Source organism: Narcine bancroftii, chromosome 4 (assembly GCF_036971445.1).
Source record: "Narcine bancroftii isolate sNarBan1 chromosome 4, sNarBan1.hap1, whole genome shotgun sequence".
NCBI lineage: Eukaryota > Metazoa > Chordata > Chondrichthyes > Torpediniformes > Narcinidae > Narcine > Narcine bancroftii.
The window spans coordinates 129195647-129218700 of record NC_091472.1 but is presented as its reverse complement, the minus strand read 5'-3'; the positions used below and the strand labels follow the sequence as shown (position 1 = coordinate 129218700).

Sequence of the window (23054 nt, the reverse complement as noted above, 5' to 3'; positions counted from 1 at the left end):
CTGCCAGTGCAATGGAAACGCAAAGCAGTTCCAGCTGTCTGAGGGATTAAGGGTAAGAAAGATGGCCATTTTGCCCATTGATCCTGCATTCAGAGAGGTGTTGGAGTGGCCCCAAAGCAGCCCGATGAGATGCTGACCAGGAACGGCCTGGTGAGGTGCCAGAGCAGCATACCAATGAGCTCCAGCAGCACTTCACCCAGGATCGGCGCTTCCATTAGGAGAACCAGAACCTCTGAACAATCACAGGTAAAACTTTATTTTGCCCTGAAGTGGCAGCAACATTTATGTTTGAATCCCACAAAGTGCAAGGGGAGTGACATGTGCATGGACCGGGAAAAAAAATTGCGTCTGACTTGTCCAATGTTTATCTTCACCAGGAGTGCCCTTGCATTATCCGTGGCCTCCAGCAGACTCTTGCAAAACAAAGGGAGAATCATTGTTTCAATTGAAGTCATCAAGGAATTTCAGCAGTGAGAATTCAAGAGTTCACCACAACCCCCCAACGTGCATGTGGTTTCCCACTGAAGCCGGGCAGAGTTATTCTGGGATGAGAAAAGAAGTTCAGACACAGGCTGTCCTTCTCGGCTTAACAGTCAGTCAGGCCTTGGGTGTGGGAGGAGCAGCATTCACTCACTGCCGATGCAACAGCAGTAAACAGCAGTACGTTGCAGTTCTCCATACAGCACGCTCCTGTGCCCGGTCTGACTCTGGAATGGCTGCATGTCCATATAATGTATATTCAACAAGTTGGTTTCTCAAAATGAGTCTAATTGCATAGCAGGCGCAGAAGCTTTAAACAGAGGTGGGAGGGAGGGAGAGTGTGAGAGAGACTACTTCACCCCTTTAAAAACTTTTCACCTGTCCCACTTCTAACTCAGCTATGAAGAACAGTGCTGATTTAGGGAATGGGAATTCATGACCTCTGAGAAAATGCCAAAATCACACGTACTGATCTTCAAAACTAGCCCAATTATGCATGAAGACTGCCCAACTGACAACTTAATGTGAAGTTTTTTTTAAAAATGGGGGATGGGGGAGCTCAATTTCAGTGCTTGCCTTTGGCGCTATTTTACCTAGATGCACCACTGATGGCCAATATATGTTATCCCTGGTTTTATCACCCAGGTCCCTTTAATTTAGCAAATAAAAGCTAGCACTTAATCAATGCTAATTACAGAATGAAGCCTTTAACTCAGTTTGTTCCCAACATTTTTCTTCCAACCTACATACCACTTTAAGTATTCTCTATATCATTGGTGCTCTGTAAGGGATTGCTTAAGGTGGTATGTGAGTGGGAAGGGAAGGTTGAGAACCATTGCTCTAGACCCAATTGTTACCAAAATATTTTACTCGAGAAAAATTGTCATTGTCCCATTTCCTTTAGGGTTATGAAACCATAAACCATAACATCAATTAGGCATGATTAAAACAGTGGTTTTCAAATTTATTTCTTTCCACCCACATCCCACCTTAAGCAAAATCTTACTAATCACAAAGCACCTATGGCATAGGAAATACTTAAAGTGGTATGTGAGTTGAAAGAAAAAAGTTGGGAACCACTGCCTGCTTTCTGTGGAAAAGGACATGATCTCTCTTAATAATGCAACCAAGGTCCTGGTACTTGACATGTCAAGAATCATAAATGCATTTATCTACTTATTACTTGTATGTTTCAAAAATTCATCCACCAACCTGCAGTCCTATCCAAGGCAATAAATATAAAATTGTTTCTAAAATTACAGTTGAACTTGCATTATATAAAAAAACATGCTGCATAATATTTAACTATCATTAAATAAAAATGTGTAAAATTTTAAAATGTACCTGGAGGTAATTCTGAAGCAGTGTCAGGCTGTATTTCTGTATCTGTTGGTTTAAGAATAATTCTTACATCTAATATATTTCACAAATTATATAGTAACATATAAAAGGAGATTTAATCGCCTGATGAGAAATAAAATCATACAAGTAACTCAGTCACAATGCATAAACAACCCAATACAAGATCTTTTCACTTTATGATGGCACATTAATTATTATAACAGTTCCATGTTATTTCTCCAATTCCAAACTACATTGGTATAATTAAATATTATTGATAATTCTTGAAGATCAGGAAAAAAGTTCAGTTGTATGTTTCAGGTTGGGCTCCCCATAATATATCTCACAAAGAATTTATCACAAGGAAATGGATTGCTGTGTCCATTCACTCTTCACTGTAATGCAGAGAGAGAATTTGGCAAAAACAAGAACTCAAAAAGAGCATGAACTGATGTAAGCACAGAAGAGAAAAATGATAAATATGATAAGGGAATGAGGCCTCTTATTTCCTGTAATTTTACACATATAATGCATGTTTTATATGTTTTTTTAAAAAACAAACTAGGTACCCCCCCCCCCCCCCTCCCACACACATTATATGCTTGTGCGCTACAAGAGAATATTTTTGCAAGTTGAAAGAACGCACACAATTTATAGCGGGCATGGGAAAGTCAAAAAGGCAATTTATATTGAGCATGGAAATGTAATAGCAGCATTGAAAGAACTCACAATTTATAGCAGGCATGGGAAAGTCGAATAGGCAATTTATACAAAGTGTGGGAACGTTGTAGTGAGCATGGAAATCTAATAGCAGCATTGAGACAATGCTCACAGTTTATAGCGGGCATGGGAAATTTTGATCTTGGGCCTAAGTGCCACGGTATTCTGAGAAACAGAATATTCTGGCTAGGGCACTGCATATCAATGTTAATTGCCCAACCCCATCCCCTGAGGGAGGAGATTAACAAATCAAGTGTCTCTGATATGACAATATTCTGCTTTATGGCATCAGTTTAATCATCCTCATTACATCAGATCAAACCATACAATTCTCAATTGCACACTATTTTTAACAAGATAGCTTTAAAGAAAGGCTATTTAAATCATGACAGAATTAAAATCCTGCTCAACTCTTTGAAACCTGTTTTCAATCTATTCAATTGATTTCTTCAAAGCTTGTTAATGTGTTGCATGAGGAAATTGTCTGCATAATAGATGATTTACACCTCTGGGGGGTGCCAGAGATTAACTATGGTAGACAGTGAAACTATGGAATGTGTTTTGTCTCATGTCCTAAGTAAATGCGAATTGCTCTTATAAATCGGAATGTAGAATCTACACCAATCTACACATGCAGTACATGTGTGCTATACGAAAATATTTTAACTCAATTTATGATTTTCTGTGTGTTATATGTGTGTATGCATTATGTGAGTGAAAATACATTAATTCTCAAGGCAATGAAACTCTGATAATCTGGCAAGTTTGTGTCGTTGATGATTCCTGACTGGCACATTTTCTAACTTCCAGATATCACCCAAAAACCCTGAAGATCTTAAACAGTGACAAAATAAATAAATATTATGCAACAATATAATATAAATAAACATTGTAGAGTAGTGGTACAAAGTGAACTTGAGAAAATAAAATGGTGCTTCAGTGAGTTGACTGGGAGCATGGCAAACAGGACCCCAATGAGCTCGAGGAGGAACCATAAGAATTCCAAATAATTGCCAAGCAGATTGTCAAGAGTTCTATTAAAATAATGATCTTTTGTTTAGTTTGCACTCAAATTGCAATCAAATGATTTTCCTTCCAAAAAAGGTGTCTTGAATACAATTACCGGAATGAAATTTTTGTATGCTTTCATCTGTAGAAAAAAAAGATTAACATTCAACTTTTCATCAATTAAAAGGTCCATAGTGGCAAATGCTATAAATTAGAAATAAAAACAGAATGGAAGAAACGTTAAACAGTATCTATGGAGAGAGAACCAGATCAACATTTCAAGTCGATGATCCTAATTCTAAATTGCAGAGAGTAGTGGGATGCTTTAAAATGGAAGTAAGTTTTAGAAAGGATTCCATGTTCAATCCAAATGACTGTCCAGCTACTAAAAAAAAATTAATAGCTCCACAAAAAATGTGGACAATTTTAATTTTTTTTTCCACACACTGAATTTTTTGTGACTTTTTTACTTAAGCAATTTTTGCAAACTATCTTCAACTTGGTAAACACATTTAAAAATAGAACAGCCTTCTATAAATATTAATATGCATTGTCTTAAAGTTTATGAAAACCTAGAACATGCTCGTAATACATTATATAATTTATTAAAAGTTACGATCTTCAACTGCAAAATTAAAGCTGATTGTATAAAATAACACTTTAAAAAGCTCACTGTAATTAATATCTTAAATTGTTGAGCTGGTAAATAAGTAAATTTAGAATTTTGTATTGATTTATTAGCGTGATTTAAAATAAATCTGTGAAAGTCAGCCCGCACCTCTGAAATGAAATCAGACTGCAAAAGAATACACAGCAAAAATCTCTTCAAAGCATACAGACTTTATTATAAATGATCAATTCATATTCGGGAAGTGAGGATGACTAGTCAGGAGATGTCTCAAGCATACATCTTTCTGAAGACTCAGCACTCACTTGAAAAATACAGACGTGTGCTTCTATATTTATACAATTTCAAATGAGTAAGGGGCAAATTGACCCTCACTCTTAATATCACACAGTCTATATTTTAAAAAAATTAGTTTCCCTGCTCCAACACCTGGCTTTTTGGTGTTTGCCTTTCACAAGCAGAATGGAATGTGTTATAGTCTAGCAGTGCCCTGAAAAATTGAAAATTAATAATGTTTATGCAAGTGATATAGTTAGTAAAAGCAGGTCACTAACAAGACTACAAGTAAAATGATAGCTAATAAACATATCCCATGGACAAAGGGTTAATATCATCCTGTAAAAGGCCATTAGGACAGTCCCAAGGGGTAATAATTGTGGAACTCGTTTCCCAATATTTGTACTTCATGTATTCTCTCTCGAATGTGATTAGCTAAATCAATGATATTTGTTGAAGCGTCATGTGCCTCCTTTTTCTGCTAAAAGTAAATCTAATGCATTTGATTTTGTAAGGCCACGGATCTTATCTGTCCTTGCAGTCTGTACAATGGATGCCTATTCTCACAGCATGTCTGCAAGGTTAGACCTGCAGCTATCTAATGACACACAAAAGGTTTGTCAGCCATCTTGTCTGTCTAAATGTTAAATCGAAATGTTAAAAGCAAAAGTTTCAGCATTGAGATACAAGTCAAAAGTATTAACATATGAGAGATATAAATCATTCTTCTTCAGAACAATTAAGATAGGATTAGGACAGATATGTCGCAGTATGGCATAATTTTTGCCAAATTATGATGGACGAAGAAAAGTTGCTCCACTTGGTACAATTGTAAACATTAAAATTGACAAAGGGAATAAGCTTTATTTACATTTGGATAAATCTTTAAGTTTGTTTCTTTGTGGTGAACTTGAGAGTTGTCTAAGTGAACACACAATGTACAAAATGTGGCAGATGGAATATAGCTTAGGAAAGTGTATGGTCATGCAATTTCATGAAAAGAATAAAGATATAGGCTATTTTCTAAATGAGGAGAGAATTCAGAACTCGAGAGGTTCAAAGGGACATGGCAGTTCCAGAGCAGAATTCCCAAAAGATCAACTTGCAGGCTGTCAGTAGTAACAAAGGCAAATGCAATTCTAGCATTCAAATCGAGAGGACAAGTATATAAAAGCAAGGATATGATGCTGATGCTTTGTAAGATGCTGGTCAACAATGTGGATAGGCATGTGGTCTCTATCCCTCATCTCCTGAAGTCTATGATCATTTCCTTCATCTTATTGACAATGAGTGAGAGGTTATTATCTTGGCACCATGCCACTTGACATCAATTTTCCTTTTTTACTTCATCTTATCATTATTTGACATCTGGTCTACATCTATGGTGTTGCCAGTAGATTGGAAGATTGAGTTTGAACAGGACTTGGTTGTACAGTCATAAATGTCAAGGGAGTATAGTAGAGGGCTCTAAACATGAATCCTCAAGGAGCGCCAGTGTTTAGTGTGATCATGGAGAAAATGTGGCTACCCATTTTCACTGATTAGATGCTGTAGACATGAAGTTAGACACTGTAGCCTAGATCCTGGTTTGGGGACGAGTTTGCTGGAGACTATATTTATTGAAGGTAAAGCTGTTGTCAATAAACAGTAATTCTGGTGTTTTTGGTAGCTAGATATTACAGGAGCAAATTGAGAGCCTCTGTAGAAAGTGGAAGTAATCAAAATAGAAATTGTTGCAGGAAAATAGAAGTTCTGCCAAGCTGATAAAGAGTATTAGTGAAGGAGAATACTGATTGTATCTTCGTTCAAGAAGGAAAGAGAGGGTTCTTCTACCTTCCAGATGGTGGGTCGAGGTCTATAGAGATGGAATGTCCAGGATAAAAGTGAGTTAGTTGGGAAACAGGAATTGCAAGTTATCTAAATGGTTGAAGGAATGAATGCTGCTCCTGTTGTACGAGTATATTCCTAGATGAAAATTTACATCTACACATTAAATAATGAAAATATTACTTAGTGCATAAGTAATTCAAGGTAATGAGTTTAGATATTTAATATCTATATATTACCGGAACTGGATACATTAACGTTGCTATCTGAAACATAAAATTAAAAATAACTGCATTACATAATTATCATTCTGATTTGTAAATGTGCATAATGACAGATCAAGTATTATCTTAGTTCATAACAAAAAAGTATACAAATTACCCAATGAGAAAATTATAAATGTGATTGATATGATGAACCATCAATGAGTGAAGCCACATTTTATTCCTAAATGCTTTTTAAAAAGATAGTTCAAACTTCTAAAGTGTATTTCATTGGCTGACATTCTTGTTGGGGTCATGAACAAAGTTTTCAGCAAATAGCCTTTGTCTTTTGTTATTTTCCCTAACTTAATAATGAAGTTGATAAAAATAATTTATTTTATGCATATCAAACAGAGCAAAAACTTCCAAAATCAGTAAAATTGGAGTCTACAGGATGAAGGAGCTGTATCAGCTGCTTCACTATTCTGCACACATGTAGAGTTTTTTTTTTAAATTGTAAACCAAATACCTATTAATAGAATGCAATTATTAATTCAAGATTGTCTGAAGATTAATAAACACATAAACTGCAGATGCTGCAACCATGAGTAGACAAAGAATTGCTGGAGAAAATCTGATCAGACAGCATCCATGGGTAGAAATGGTCAGCCAATGTTTTGTTTGAATTCAATATCAAAACGATAAAAGAATGCAATTACAAATACAAAGGGGGAATGAAGCTGGTGAGGGTGGAGGGAGCGCAGTGGGAGCACCCCGAAGGTGATGGAATCAAGGAAGGAGTGTGGAGGAGGCAGAGGGACAGATGGAGGAAGAAACCATTTGGAAGGGTGGGGAAAACAGTTAGTAAAAATACTAGGTAAAGAAGAAATTGAATCAGATGAGGATGGGGGTTAGAAGGAAAATGATGTGTTGTTCAAGTTTACATTTGGCCTCACCCTAACAATGGATGAGTCAGAGGACGGACATGTCACTGTGGGAATGGTTGGGGAAGTTAAACTGGTTGGCAAAGAAAGCTCAAGTACAGACCCACAAACAGAGCATAGGAGATTGCCAAAGTGTTCACCCAATCTGCATTTGATCTCACTGATTCAGAGAAGGTCACACCAAGTACAATGAATGCATAGGATTAGATTGAATGATGTGCATGTAAAGCTCTGCTTCACCTGGAAGGTCTGTTTGTAGCCCAATATGGAGGTGATGGGGGATAGATGCAAGTACAAGTTTTGCACTTTCTGTGGTTACAGTGGGAAGAGGATAGAAGGATGGGTGGGGAAGAAAGAGCAGACCAAGGTGTCTCAGAGAGACTTATTCCTGCAAAAAGCAGAGAGAGATTGAGAGGGGAAGATGTAGCTGGTAGTGGGATTGTACTGAATACAGCAGAACTGTTGGAGGTTAATGTGTTAAATGCTGAACTTGGTGGGATGGAAAGTAAGGACAACTTGTTCTGGCTGGGTAAGATTGGGCAAGGGCAAAGTACAAGAAATAGAAGAGATAACGTTTAAGCTTTATCAATGACAGTCAGAGGGAAATCCAGGTTTATGAATGAAAGAGGAATTGTAAGAAAAAGATTGCATCCTTACAAGGGACAGGATGGAAGGAGTTGTATCTAGGTAGCTGTGAGTGGAGCAAGTATCCATGAATAATTTGTCCTCTGAGATGGAGACAGAGAAGCCAAGGAGAGGGAGAGAGGTGTCAGAAACAGTCCAATTAAATTTGAGAGCCAAGTGGAAGTTGCCAATGAGTTTAATAAAATTGTCAAGTTTTGCACGGATACTGGAGGAAGAACCAATGAAGTCGTTGATGAGGCAGAAGAAGAGTTGGAGAGTGATACCCAAGTAAGATTGGAAAAGGGCTGTTCCACATATCTAACAAAAAGGTAGGCAGAGCCATGTGCCCATGGCTACACCAGGAATCTGGTGGAAGGAGTCAATGGAGAACATCTGCTGACTGTTATACATGCAGGTTATCACTTGTGTTTGTTGGAATTTTACTGGCACAAAAGAACATTCTCATTACAGCTTACTCAGAATCAAGGCATTGCCACCTATTTGAATCTGTGTTTGAGTCAACAATGAAATTCTACCAACGAGCTAAAGACCTACTCACTGTATTTTTTTTAAATGCTAGAACAAGTAAACATTATTTCAAGAGTACTGGACAATTTATCAGATAAAATAGTTTCTAGAAACTCAGGAAAATATATTTAAATTCTTCACCTGCCACTGGAAAAATTCCATAAAACCCATCCAAATAACTGCCACTTTTAAAAGGCATCATTTACCTGACACAGATAAACGAACTCCTGAAAAATACATAAAACATGGAATGCTACATTAATGTTATCAATAATAAACAGCATTTTTTGCTATCATAATCACATGATTAATGTAGATAATTATTACATATTTTAAACAAATATTGTTTCTCTCTTCACTGGATAAAATGTGAGGAACCAAGAGTCTATTGTCAGTTAAACAAAAAGCTTAAAGCAATTAAGCTTACAAAAAAAAACTGGGCAAAATGACTAAATCCAGATGAACTCTTTTAAATAATATCTGTACTGCAAGGTTCTAAATATGACACTACAAAGATAACAGTTATAAAAACTCAGAACACAACAACAAAGTCCCTTCGACCCTTGATATTGTGCTGACCCATGTATTCCTTAAAAAAAGTACCAAGCCCTCCCTACTCCATAACTGTTTTCCTTTCATCCATGTGCCTGAGAGCTTCCTAAATGCCCCCATTGTTTCATGCTCCACCACCAACCCTAAGAAGGCATTCCTGGCACTCACAATTCTGTGTAAATAAACTTACCCATGATGTCTTCCCTAAACTTTCCTCTCTTAATTTTGTGCATATGTCCTCTGATATTTGCTACTCCTGCCCTGGGAAAAAGGTGCTGGCTGTCCACCCTATCTGTGCCTCAGAATTTTGTAGAATTAAGTCTCCTCTCATCCTTTTACACTCCAAAGAGAAAATCCCTAGCTCTGCTAACCTTGCCTCATAAGACATTTTCCAATCCAGGTAACATCCTGGTAAATCTCCTCTGCACCCTCTCCATTGGTTCCACATCTTTCCTATAATGAGGTGACCAGAACTGAACACAATTCTCCAAGTGTGGTCTCACCAGAGATTTGTATAGTTGCAACATGACCTCTTGATTCTTGAACTCAATCCCCCTATTTATGAAGCCCAACATCCCCTTGGCCTTCTTAACTATCCTATCAACTATATGGTGACCTTGAGGTATGTGTGGATTTGGACCCCCAAGTTCCCTTTCTTTGTTCATCCACACTCTTAAATAACTGGCCATTAATCCTGTACTCAGCCTTCAGGTTTGTCCTTCCAAAATGCAAGTGATAATTACCCATGGTCCTCTAGATTCTAAAATGCCTGAGCAAATTTCAAAATAATACATGTAAAATAGTAACATCCCCATTACCCGAAATTCAAGGAATTGACAGTCCCATTCACTTTAAAGGGGATTGCTGACCTGAAGACTGGAAGGAAAAAAAAATCTTTTTGCACACTTTAATCATTTTTCATTATATCTTTGTGTTTTAATGTGATATAAACTATTTATTTGTTGATGATTAATATCTGATTTTTTTTCTAATATCTCTAAATAGCATTTTAAAACTGTAAAAAAAGAAGCTTCCCAATTTGGACAGATGAAACGTTTTCATTTTAGCCTCACCATGCAAATTTTGGATGCTGAGGTTCAGCAAGTAGATCCCACTATATTGCATCAGATGAGATCATATGAGCAAACCCTATAAGGGGTAGTTTCAAATGACAAACCAATTCCAATAAGAACTGCCCCATATTAAAATGTGATATGGTTAAAAAGTGCTACAGAAAAAAAATAAGCATTGTGAATCAAAATTAATTGTTTGAGAACAATTCGTAGTTAAAGGGAAGTCAGTTAAAGAGTTAAAATATTTTTGTTTCCACCACTAAAAATAAAAGAAATCTCATTCTGAAAAGTTTTGTTTTTAGATCAGTAATAATATGTTCAGACAACAAGTGTCAATCATGCAAAAATCTGTATTTTGTGAGAATGCTCCACTTGGCTTTCAAAAATACCTTAGATCAGCCATTCTCAGTGGGGCCTCCTGGGGGAGATAACCCATTTAAGGGGGGGGGGGGCACAGACTGAAATCATAAAATATTTTGTATTTTTTTATGTAGTTGGTAGAAGTACGGAAGAAACCAAAGAAATTTGACTGCTTCAAAAGGAAGGGTGATCCCATAAACTTTGAGTTGACTCCTAAATGCCAAAGTAAAGGATGAGAATGACTGCTTTAGACCACTGAAAATTTCATTTGATTGGGTGATGCACTGATCAATAGTCTGATGGCAGCCAAAAAATTCAGAAAAGTGAAATACTTGCGGTGTGCTCAATTACATGGCATAAAAGTAAAATGGCACAAAAGAAATAATTAATGAAAAACCTGAAACAAAGTATGATGACCAAAGTTAAGATAAAATACAATTATGGAGCAGCTTTCAGGATGTTAGATTATTGCAAAATGATTCACTATCATTGAAATAATTTTCTTAAATATAACCAATTTAATGTGTCAGCCAAACTGGGCAGAAACATTACCAGACGTGGTAATAACATCAGATATAATAATTTAAGAAAATGAACACAGTGGACTATATACCCGATGTTGAAGGCAAAGATTCCTTTTTAAAAGGCAGCATCCCTTTTCTCTGACGAACATCCTCATCTGAAATATAAAATATAATTAATTGCATTGAAATTATAGTCTAATTAATTCATAGATGGTAATCTTCATTATTTTTGTAAATTAATTTTCAAAAGTATGCAAAGATTGGAGCTGTAAATTTAAAAATAATGACCTACTGGAAATCAACAAAACATTAAAAAACACATCAGAAAGATCATTTTAAAACCTCCTGAACAACACTCACAAATCTCCCCGTGAGGACATTGGTCCCCCTCCAGTTCAGATGCAACCCATTCCCCTTTTATGGATCACCTCTGCCCCAGATGAGATTCCAAAGATCCAAGTATGTCTTTCCCAGCTACATGATCTCATGAGCCATAAATTGATCTGCTCTATTCTCCTATTCCTACCCTCACTAGGATGTGAAACCTTTAAGCTCCTTCTTCAGCCTTACACTCTGCAGGACCTCAACCCTTCTTTGGATTTGTGTCTTCTGTGAAGTTACTGCATATCAGGAAATCCCAGATATAGTAAAACCCTGGTATCTGGAATTAATGCAACAGGCAATAAATAAATAAAATCGAGGAAAATAAATTTAAAAAATAAAAATAAATAAAAATAAAATAATAGGTAAAATACACAAGTTTAAAATTGTAAAAGTAAATGTACTCTGAAGATGGTGAAGAATTCATCAACATACCAAAAAATCCAGAGATCATTCTTCTAAGTAATATAAGAAGTAAAGAACTTGGACTCGATTTGGATGGAGCACAAAAAAGATTTATTATGATAGCATTAGCTGTAGCAAAAAAATGTATTATGTCAACCTGGAAATCAGAAGATAGCGTGAGAATATAGCAATGGTACATAGAAATAATAAATGTATTCCATTGGAAAAAAATAACATAATTTAAGAAATAACATCACAGTATTTGAACAAATTTTGGAACCGTACATGGAACACAACAGAGAAGTCCTACCGCGGACCTCCACCCCCTAAAATGACAGAAGGAGAAGAAGACGAAATGAACTGACCCAGTATGTAAAAGTAGATGACACAATTTTCTTGTTTATTTTCATTGTGTGAGAACATTGTTTAATGGGTTTAATGTATCATACATGTTGAACGTTGAGTGGGTGGGGAGGGGGGGTGAATGAGGGAGGGAAGGGAGGGGGAAAAGGGGAGAAAATGACACTGTGTATATTCAAGAGGGAAATGTTTGTATGTATTTTGGTCAGTATGGTTCATAGTGTGAAAAATAAAAAAAATTTAAAAAAAAGAGAAAGAGTTTATTCCTTTTTCCCAAATAGACATTTCTCTTATTCCAGAATTGATTTTTTTTTACATTTCAGCACAATTACAGGGCAGGATATTAGATACAGAATATAAAGTGAGAATTTTGTCTGATCATTTGACTTTATTTATGAAGATTATAATGCCAGATGAAGAGAAATCAGTTTATAGATGGAAATTGAATTCATTACTATTAAAAAGATTCCTGAGAATTCATTAGAGAACAAATACAGCCACTTTGCGATATAAATTTGAACTCTGTGATTGATAAATTTGTAATATGGGATGCTTTGAAAACATATAAGAGGTCAAATTATAAGATTTACTTCTAAAATCAAGGAGTACATGATTGGAACAAGAAATAACAGTTTTGGAAAAAGAGAAGCTTTGAGGATAAATGTAGACAACTAATTAATAATAATAATAAAAATAATACATTTCAAACCTATGAAACAGAAAAGGCTATTACAAGAACTAAACAGAGGAATTATGAATTAGGCAAACAATTACATAAAGTATTTGCATGGCAATTGAAACCAGAGCAGGTATCAAGAATGATTAATGTCATTAAAATTATTTGAATGTTAGCTATAAACTCTATGAATCATTTAAGAAATTTTACTCTAAATTATACTTTTATGGAAATACTTGATCAAGTATCAAGAATGCACACTTTTCCAAAATAATTTTTAACAGCAATAATTACCGTGATATCAAAAAGAGAGAGATCATTTGAAACCCTCATCATGTAGACCTATTTCATTATTGAATGCAGATTCTAGAATACTTGCTAAAATATTAGTGAATAGGATGACAAAATTACTGCCTAAATTAATAAATATGAACCAGACAGGATTTGTTAAAAGAGAGACAATCAGTGGACAATGTGGCTAGATTACTTAGTATTATAGATTTAGCACAAAGAAAAGATCTAAGTGTTGCTGTGGCTTTAGATGCAGAAAAAACTTTTGACAGATTGAAATGGGATTTTTCTTGTTTCGGTCCTGGATAAATTTGGATTTGGTTGAACTTTTATAAATTGGATTAAGGCATTCTATGATGATCCCAAATCTAAAGTAGTAACTAATGGATAGATATCTACTCCATTTCAACTGACGAGATCAAGTAGACAAGGATGTCCTTTATCTCCAGCTTTGTTTATACTACCTATAGAGCCATTAGCAGAAGTAATTGGAAGTGATTTGGAAATTAAGGGATTTAAAGTTGTCAAGAAGATCTTAAAATTAGTTTATTTGCAGATAATGTTTTGTTATATCTGACAGAACCTGAAACTTACTTAAGGAAACTACACTTTCACTTAGAAGAATATGGTAAAATCTCTGGTTATAAAATAAATTGAGACAAAAGTGAAATTATGCCTCTTACAGGAGATTAAAGTTATTGTCAAAGAAATACTCAATCTGGGAGAGGGGGATTCAAGATGGCATCGGAGAGGCATTAGGTGAAGATCCCAGCTCCCCAGAAAAAGAAAGAAAAAAAGAATAACCCTTTCAAAAAAAATGTAAAGGAAGAAAGAAAACATTGAAGAAATAAAAAAGGAACATCAGGAGAGAACGGGAAGAAAGAATAAAGCAATGAATCAAGATTGAAGAGAAAATGGGAGAGGGTTGCCCTCATGGTGAAAGGGAGGAGGCCGACCTTAGGCCCATGCAGACATTAGCAGCAACGGTGGCAGGAGAGGAGCCCCAGACCATCCCACAGGTCAAAAACTTACCTTGTGGAGTGAGTGAGATCAGTATGGCAGAAACAGGAGCACAAGGGGGTCTAGAGTGGGCTGTGAGTGAGAAGGCAGGTGCACTGTTGGGAACATTGTTGGGTAAGCGAGGAGGCAAGAGCACCATCAGGCAACCACGAAAGTGTGGTGGCCAGCGGGAAGTTCAACCAACTTGGGCCCGGAGAGGTGGTGAAGGGGTGGGCGAGAACAAGGAAGAGGAATAAAATGCACTCACCTGGTAAAGTCGATCCATGCAGGGTCCAGGAGATGGAGATGGGGGCACCAGATACCAGTCTGGCGCTTTTAAGGCGCAGGAGGGAATATGACCAGATGAAAAAAATCTTTGGAAAAAAGGCATTTGAGCAGAAGGGGAGAAAAAGTTTTTTTAATATACAGACCCTCAGGAGGCATTGGTTTTTGTTTAATTGTGTTACTGTCTGAAGAAGAATGGCTAAGTTAATAAAAGAATTATTATGGGGAGCTCAAAGTTGGGAAGAGACTAGGGTAAGTATGATCTGGGTGCATTGGGCACATCCCCAAATGGCAAGGGAATTGGTGCCAAAATTTTGGGTAGGGACAGATTGGGGGGGGGCAAAGAAGGGAAGGGGAAAGGATTAGTTGGGGGTATGCTCATATTTCTTTGATTTGTTAGTTCTAGTCTTTTTAGTTCATTCACGTTTTGTTTAGAGCATGACCATCTGCGCCAGATGTCTACAAAAAAATAAATGGGAAGGAAGATGAGTACCAGAGGAATAGAAGGGGGAGAAGACTTTGGAAGGGCTCTGAGGTAATGGATAACACAATTAAGTTTGTAAGTTTTAACATAAATGCAATGAACAGACCAATAAAAAGGGTTTTTGCACACCTAAAGAATGCAGGCAGACAGTGTTTCTGCAAGAGACCCACCTTACAAAGCAAAAGCATATACAGTTAAAGAATGGGTGGATGGGCCAGGCGGCAATGTCCTCCTTCAGTTCCAGGCCAGGGGAGTGGCTATCCAGGGATGTACCAGTGGTCCAGGGTGTGGTCGCTGACCTGGCTGCGAGATTTGTAATGATGCATTATCAAATATACTCTGAACCATGGACACTCATGAAGATTTACGCCCCAATTTTGATGACGAACAATTTATGCAAGTTATATTCTTGAAGAAGATATGTTCTTGGAGGGGAGTGAAAATGTCGTGATTGAAGAGGACTTCAATTTTTGCCTGGATCTTGTCATGGAAAAGTCAGCGAAGAAAGTAACATGAGCCAGGGTGGTGAAGTCCAGCTGGCCTTTATGAAAGAATTTAATAAATGTCTGGAGAAGGCTGAAGCAGAGAGAAAGGGATTATTCTTTTTACTTGAGACAACACAATTCCTGCAACAGAACTGATTTCTTCTTGGCATCAGCCCAGTGGATAGTGGGAATCCAGTACATGGCCTGATTACTGCCTGACCATTCAACTCCTTGATGATGTCCATCATAATATCAGATAAGCAGATCACAGCGTATAGATGGTGACTGAACCCATTGCCGTAGGGAAAACCGGAATTCTGTAGCTTTGTTAGAGCTCAGAGATATTGTTCTGTGAGATGAGCTGTCCCACTACTGATGATAATTTCCTAATACAGGACATATTTAATCATTGGATATACGAAAGGTATTAAAAAAGGCACATGAAGGAGATCAACAATTTGGAGCAGGAAATAGCCAATTGGAAAAAGACTATCAAAGAGCAGGTTCATAAGAAAAATACAGGAATTGAATTAATAAAAAGCTCAAATACACTAGAAATATACAAGACCAAAAAGTTTATCTTAAGATCTAGAAAGCAGTGTTAAGAGCTGGGGGAGAGGATCCATAACATCTTGTCTTGGCAGTTGAGGGCAGAAAAGGTCGCAAGAACAATCAATGCAATTCAAATGGGAGAAGGCAAGATCTCACATAAACCAAAGGAAATAAACAAAACATTTGGAAAGTTCTACAAAGAGCTGTATAAATCAGTCAGGAGGGGATCCTACTAAAATAGGTGATTACTTGCTGTCATTGAATTTGAATCAGGAGGATTGAGAGGGGTTGAATTCCCCCTTCTCTTGAGAGATTGAAACGACATTGGGCTCATTGCAGGCTTACAAATCATCAGGGGAGGAAGGTTTCCCCATGGAATTTTATAACGAGTTCAAGGATCTCTTAATGTCCCTCTTTATGAAGATGGTGGATCAGGCAGCAGAGATGCATACCCTCCTGGAGTCCTTCTCAACAGTAATCATTACGGTGATCCCTAAAAAGGACAGGGACCCATCGAGTCCCTCCTCTTATAGGCCCATCTCATTATTGAATACAGACTATAAAATTGTAGCAAAAGCATTGGCCAATAGGCTGGTGGTATATTTGACAACATTAACTAATCCAGATCAAGCTGGATTTCTAGTAAGGAGGCAATCGATAAACAACATAGCTAGATGGCTTAATATATATGGGACAGTCAGGGGTGGATCCAGGAGTGGCCATTGCTCTGGATGAAGAGAAGGCCATTGACAGACTGGAGTGGGTCTTTTATTGTTCAAGGTACTGTAGAAATATGGACTGCAACAAACATTTATTAATGGCTCAGGACACTATTATAAACCCCAAGCTAAAGCTATTACAGAAGGTCAGATTTTCTATTGAGTAGGACCAGTTGGCAGGGCTGTTATTGTCCCCAGCGCTGTTCATATTGGCCATTGAGCCACTGGTTGAGCCTATTCGGTGGGGTCCAGACAAAGGGGTTCAAGGTGGGCCAGGTGGAACACAAAATAAACTTATTTGCTGAGGATATGTTAGTGTATTTGATGGACCCAGGGGGAACCACACTGGAGGATTAGGGGAATGTCTTGGGGTACAAGGTAAATCTCGCCAAGAGTGAGATCGTGCCTCTGGCAAAGGGGGATTTTCAACAATGTCAACAGGGAAGTAAATTCAAATGGCCACAAGAAGTCATTAGATATCTGGGGGGTACAAATAGACAAGGATTTACGCAACTTGTACAAATTTAATTATTTCCCTTTGTTCTGAAAGATTGAGGATAACCTCGGTAGATGGAGAACTCTGCCATATCGTTGGTGGGCAGAGTTAACAGTGTCAAAATGAAGGTGATGTCAGGGCTACAATATCTATTTCAGTTGTTATCCATTCCGTTGCCCCAGGATTTCTTTAAGGGACTCAGCGGATGTGTAAGAAAGTTCCTATGGAATGTAAAGTGACTGGAATCTCCATGGAAAAATTGACTTGGGATTATAAACTGGGGAGTTTAAAACTGCCAGATTTCAAAAAATATTACTGGATGGCCCAGGTGAGATTTATCACCTCACTCTTTGAGGAAGGGACCCCCCTTCTTCCTGGGCACAAATTGGACTGCATGCAGTTGGTGAAACAATGGCAGGCAAGTTTATATATATAAATGAGACACTAAATTAATTTCAAAGAAAACACATGTACTAAGGATGCACTTTTGATATGACTAAGAATAAATCAATGTATTGGATTGAAGGTGGGGATATCTCCAAAAACACCCTTGACCCATGATTCTGGACAATAAGATCCTGGACACCTGGTGCCAGAAAGGGGTCAGGTGTATTGAGGAATGTTACAAGCAAGGGCAGCTCATGTCATTTGAGCAATTGAGGAATAAAAATGATTTATCTAATATTCTTCTGCTATCTGCAACTAAGATCTTTTTTGAGGGAAATATTGGGACCATCTATGACCATGCCCATGTGCAGTGACATAGAAATTCTAATTCAAAGGGGGAATGTGCACAAGTTTATTACTATGATGTATTTTTATTCCAAAGTAAGAGCCTGAAACTGGGCTGACACAGGTTAAGGGAAAGGTGGGAGATGGACTTGCGCACAACAATCCATAAGCGGTGCTGGTCAGATCTGTGTCTGGATGGCTTGACAACTGTTATTAATGCCAGCTACAGGTTGGTGCAATACAATTTCCTGCATCAAATAGATGGATTTACCTATAACATTAATAGGTAGAGCTAATTGTATCAAGATGAATATTTTTCCTAGATTACAATATCTTTTAAAATCTATTCCTTGTAAAGTTTTATTGTTAGGAAATTTTTGTGGAAAGATAAAATTGTATCTTTACAAAAATTAACTTCAAGGTATGGTCTGCAAGGTTTGTAATTACTGAATTTTAAAAATTATTATAAAGCAGCACAAATGAAATTTATTAATAGAATGTTTGATTTGGAAAATTCATTAGTATGGGCTAAAATTGAGTTAACTAAAATTAGCGAGAAGATGATGGAGCAATGTATTTCACTTATTTTGAATTATGGAGTATGATAAATGAGGAAATAGGAACACGGAAAAATTTCAGGTAAGACATCTTTGTATCAGAGTACACTTTCCTTTTACTCTTAATAATCAACTTTTGAAAATATTGGATCAGAAAGGAATTAAGACTGTACAAGATTGCCATAAAGCTGGTCATTTTATTTATTTTCAAAGAATGAAAGAAATATGAAATTCCACAAAGTACTTTTTTTTGTTATTATCAAGTAAGAGCTTTATTATTGGATAATTTTGGAGATGCTTTAAAGTTGCCATGGCAGTCAAAATTTGAAATTCTACTTATGGAAGATGGGAAGAAAAAAATTTGTATCTGAAATGTATTCATTATTATAGAATAAAATGTCCAAGATAGATTTGCATAAATCTAGATTAAAGGGGGAAAACATTTGGGTAGTAATTGACAGGAAAATTGGATAAATTTATGTAAAAGTAGTATGACTAAGATTGTCAATGTCATTATAATTTTATACATCAGTTATATTTAACTCCTGAAAAATTAAAGAGATATAATTTAATTTTTTCAGATTTATGTTTTAGGTGTCATAAAAAAGTTGGTTCTTTTTTTTAAATTCTATTTGGTCTTGTGATACTATTAAACCTTTATGGACATGACTTAAGGAATTTGAGAGAAAATTTTTAAGATTAAATAGGTAATGTTAAAATGTTGGGTTTGAAAATGATTAAGTAGGTATCAAATTGCATTTTTGAGATTAGCCTTGGCTGTATCAAGAAAATGTATAGCAATTACATGGAAAAATGAGATTGATTAAAGTTTGCAACAATGGCATATGGAATTGAGATCATGTATTCCATTGGAAAAGATAATGTATAATTTACATGATAATTATTTTTTTTTAATTGAAAAATGTGGAGCCCTTATTTGGATTATATGGGTTTAAAGTTTTGAACTTTCTTTGGCACATTGTGGTCATGTTACCCTATTCTGTGGCAATTATGTTATTGATGGGTATATCTCCTTTCTTTCTTCTATCTTTGGGGTTTGGGGGTAGTAGGGAGAGGGATGGATTGGAGGGATGGATATTGGGGTGGATGGGAGGAAATGGGAAGGGCGGGGGGGGGATATGGTATATACCATGTTATTTTTTTTTGTATATGAATGATCATATTTGAATGTAATAGGTCTTAAAATTTTAAATAAAGTATTTTAAAAAACTGTACCTCACACCTCAAAAACTACATAACTCTAAATCAGAAATCTCAGAAACGTGCTTTTGGTGTGGTGCAGGGATTGAAACTTTTATCCATTCAACCTGGCTGTGCACAAAGGTGAGATCCTTCTGGGAGGACCTGGGAGACAATCTGAAAAAAATTACAAAGGTGGATTTTTCACAAGATCCGGAATTGCACCTTCTGGGGTACATTATGTTTTAGACTGCCCAAATATCAAATTCAGTTTGAGAAGGTGGTAGCCAGGAAATGTATAGCAATCACATGGAAGTCTGTCTCCCAATTAAATATTACACAACATGGAAATGCAGAGTTGCATTCCCCAGGAGAAAACTACATACAGTTTAATGAGGAAATATGACACATTCATTATAGTGTGGCAATCTTATCTCCAGTATATGGGTCTGCAGATACGACTATCCCCCTTCGAAATAAGGGCAATGAAACAATCTTTCCCAACAGAGAAATGATTTGGATCAATGATATGTGACATGGTGAAGGTGATGTGCTCTGTTTGTCATTTTTTCTTTTTATTCCTTATCTTTGATTATTCAGTTACCTTGGATGTTTTGTGTTTTTTTCCTCCCTCTCCTAGACTTTTTCCTAGGTTTCTGTAGGGGTTGTTGACCCCACCAGTATTTGGGCATTTCATATCTATATAATTTATATAACTTTATTCTTAGTTGTATGAGGGCAAAGGGGAGGGGGTGGGGAGGGGGATAAAAAAAATAGATTCTGATGTTATACTGGTGTTGGAAAAGATTACATTGTATGTTTGAAATTATACAAGTCTGTGAAAATCAAAAATAAAATATCTTTAAAATATTCAATTTAAATGCCCAAAAGATGGTTAAATATTTAGGGATTCATACAGACAATAATTTTAAAAATGTATATAAACTGAATTATTTGTCATTACTCTAAAAAGATGATTTTTAAAAATGGATGACTTTACCTAGAGCATCAATAGGAAAGGTTAACTGTATAAAGATGAATATATTCCCAAGAATTCAATATCTCTTTTTACCTATACTACTGCCACAAAAGCTTTTTCAATAATTAAATTAACGTAAGGAAATGTCTTTGGAAAGGTAAAATTTCAAGAGTCTCTATAGAAAGATTAATGTGGAAATATGATTTTGGGGGCCTACAGCTTTCTAACTTAAAAAAATTATTACCAAGCGACTCAAAAGAGATTACTTACCTCTCTTTTTAAAAATATTTTATTTATAATTTTAATCCTCTCTCTTTGAAGGAGTAGAAAAGCTGGCATGGGTTAAAATAGAGTTAGATAAAATAGGATAGAGATTAGCAGTGGAATTTATAAACAAATGGGATTCAAAATTATTAACTGGGGGTTAAAGAGACACAATTGCTGAAACACTTGATTATTGTTTTGAAAAAGATAAATGACAAAATTGTAATAAAAGGAAATATAATTGCCTAAAATACATTTAATTCCAAAGCAACTTAAACCTTTTTCAAAGGATAACTGATTTTTAATCATTTGGTTTAGTAAGGGTATTAAAAATATTGAAGATTGTTATGAACAAGGTCAATTAGGTCCTTTGAACAACTGAGGAATAAATATGGAATACCTAATAATACTTTGTTCTGTTATTTTTAAAATTGAGAGCTACCCATTTGTAGTGAGGTGGAAACTCTCATTAGGAGAGGAAATATTAAGAAATTTACTTCTGCAATATAGCTTTTGCTGCAAAAAGGAACTATCAAACAAGGAGTGCATAAATCTAGATATAAATGGGAGTTGGACTTAAATATTATAATTGATTAGCAAAGATGGTTAGATCTCTTTCAAGACAGTATGACATTATTAATGTAAGATATAGATTAGTTCAGTATAATTTTCTACATCAGTTATATTTAACACCACAAAAATTGAATAAAATGAAATCAGAACATAGCCTTGTGATGCTCTGGTACTGATGGAGATTGTGGAAGAGATGTTCTTAACAATCCTCACAGATTGTGATCTGGAGGAGAGGAAATCCAGGATCCAATTACACAGTGGGGAGTTGAGTCCCAGATCTTGGAGTTTGCTGATCAGTTTTGAGGGGATGATGGTGTTAAATGCTGAACTATAGCCTATAAAGAGCAGCCTGATGACTGTATTGCTGCTGTCCAGGGCTTTCTGCAGAGCCAGTGAGATAGCAACTGCCATAGACCTGTTGCTACAATAGACAAATTGGAACAGATCCATATCGCCACTCAGACAGGAGCTGATACATTTCAACAACAGACTTTCAAAACACTTCATCACTGTTGATGTAATGCTACAAGTCGAAAGGCATTAAGGCAGGTTACTATGCTCTTCTTGTGCACCAGTATGATTGACACCTGTTTGAAACAGGTGGAAACATCCACACCTGCAGAATAGATTCCATGGGAAAATGTATTTTATACATAGGTCCAATTTCTGCAAATTAGGTGCCACTCATTAGGATATATATTAAAGCTGAAGCCTGCTACAAAAATACCTGGATTAGAGAATTTTTTGTGCAAACACTATACTCAATCAATCAACTCTTTTTAAATTTCAAGCTCCTCTGGGTAACTAAAGCAGTCTCTCCACTTTTAGTGATTTTTCCAAGATGTGAAATTTGGCTTACGGCTCATGTTCCATTACTGAGTGGTTCCATTCTCATTCAATGTCATCAGCAAGAATGTTCTGCTGATTGTTCTTCTCAAGTTAATATCATGTTTGAAGGCTCCCATACATAATCCTTTACATGCCTCTGGTATGATACCATGAAAGAAAGACCAGACAGAAGCCTAGCATATGCTGCTGACCAGACAGAAGCCTAGCATATGCTGCTGACAACCCCAGCTTGTTTCATCCCAATTGACCAATGATCTATTTATATACTAACCAATAAGCTGACTGAACACAAGCATCAGATCTTTCAAGCTCTGTATAAAACAATTAATACATTTCTCAAGATTTTAAATACAATATTTTGGATACTGTCTGTTTTATTCCGCAGTCTAACTCTCAGTTCTGCTTACAGAGAGGTATTATTTCTTCAAATCTGCTACAGAATTCAATGTGGTGCTACTCATGACACTAAAATATAGAACAAAGTTAAAACTTTCCTACATTGCTGCAAGTCAGAGTTGTTGATTCAAAAATTCCTCAGTTACTGCTTATTGTTTGGGACTTTCTCTAGAACCTGTATGATTGTATGAATCTATGAGGATTCTTCTCTTCCAGTAACTACAAGTTGTTAATCAACTGTTAACCGATGGGAAACCTTCTCAGGCTCTACTGGAAAGATAGG

General features: G+C 36.3%; 1 protein-coding gene across 1 annotated transcript in view; it reads right to left on the bottom strand.

Annotated features, from left to right (window-relative positions):
- The window catches only part of LOC138762391 (uncharacterized), a 307807-nt gene that overhangs the window by 214205 nt on the left and 70548 nt on the right, over positions 1–23054 (bottom strand). The window contains exons 13-17 of the mRNA XM_069936157.1: positions 11178–11243; positions 8786–8806; positions 6520–6546; positions 3665–3691; positions 1825–1866 (exon numbers count right to left, since the gene is read on the bottom strand). Coding sequence (XP_069792258.1) covers positions 1825–1866; positions 3665–3691; positions 6520–6546; positions 8786–8806; positions 11178–11243 — 183 coding nt within the window. The remainder of the gene's footprint in view (positions 1–1824; positions 1867–3664; positions 3692–6519; positions 6547–8785; positions 8807–11177; positions 11244–23054) is intronic.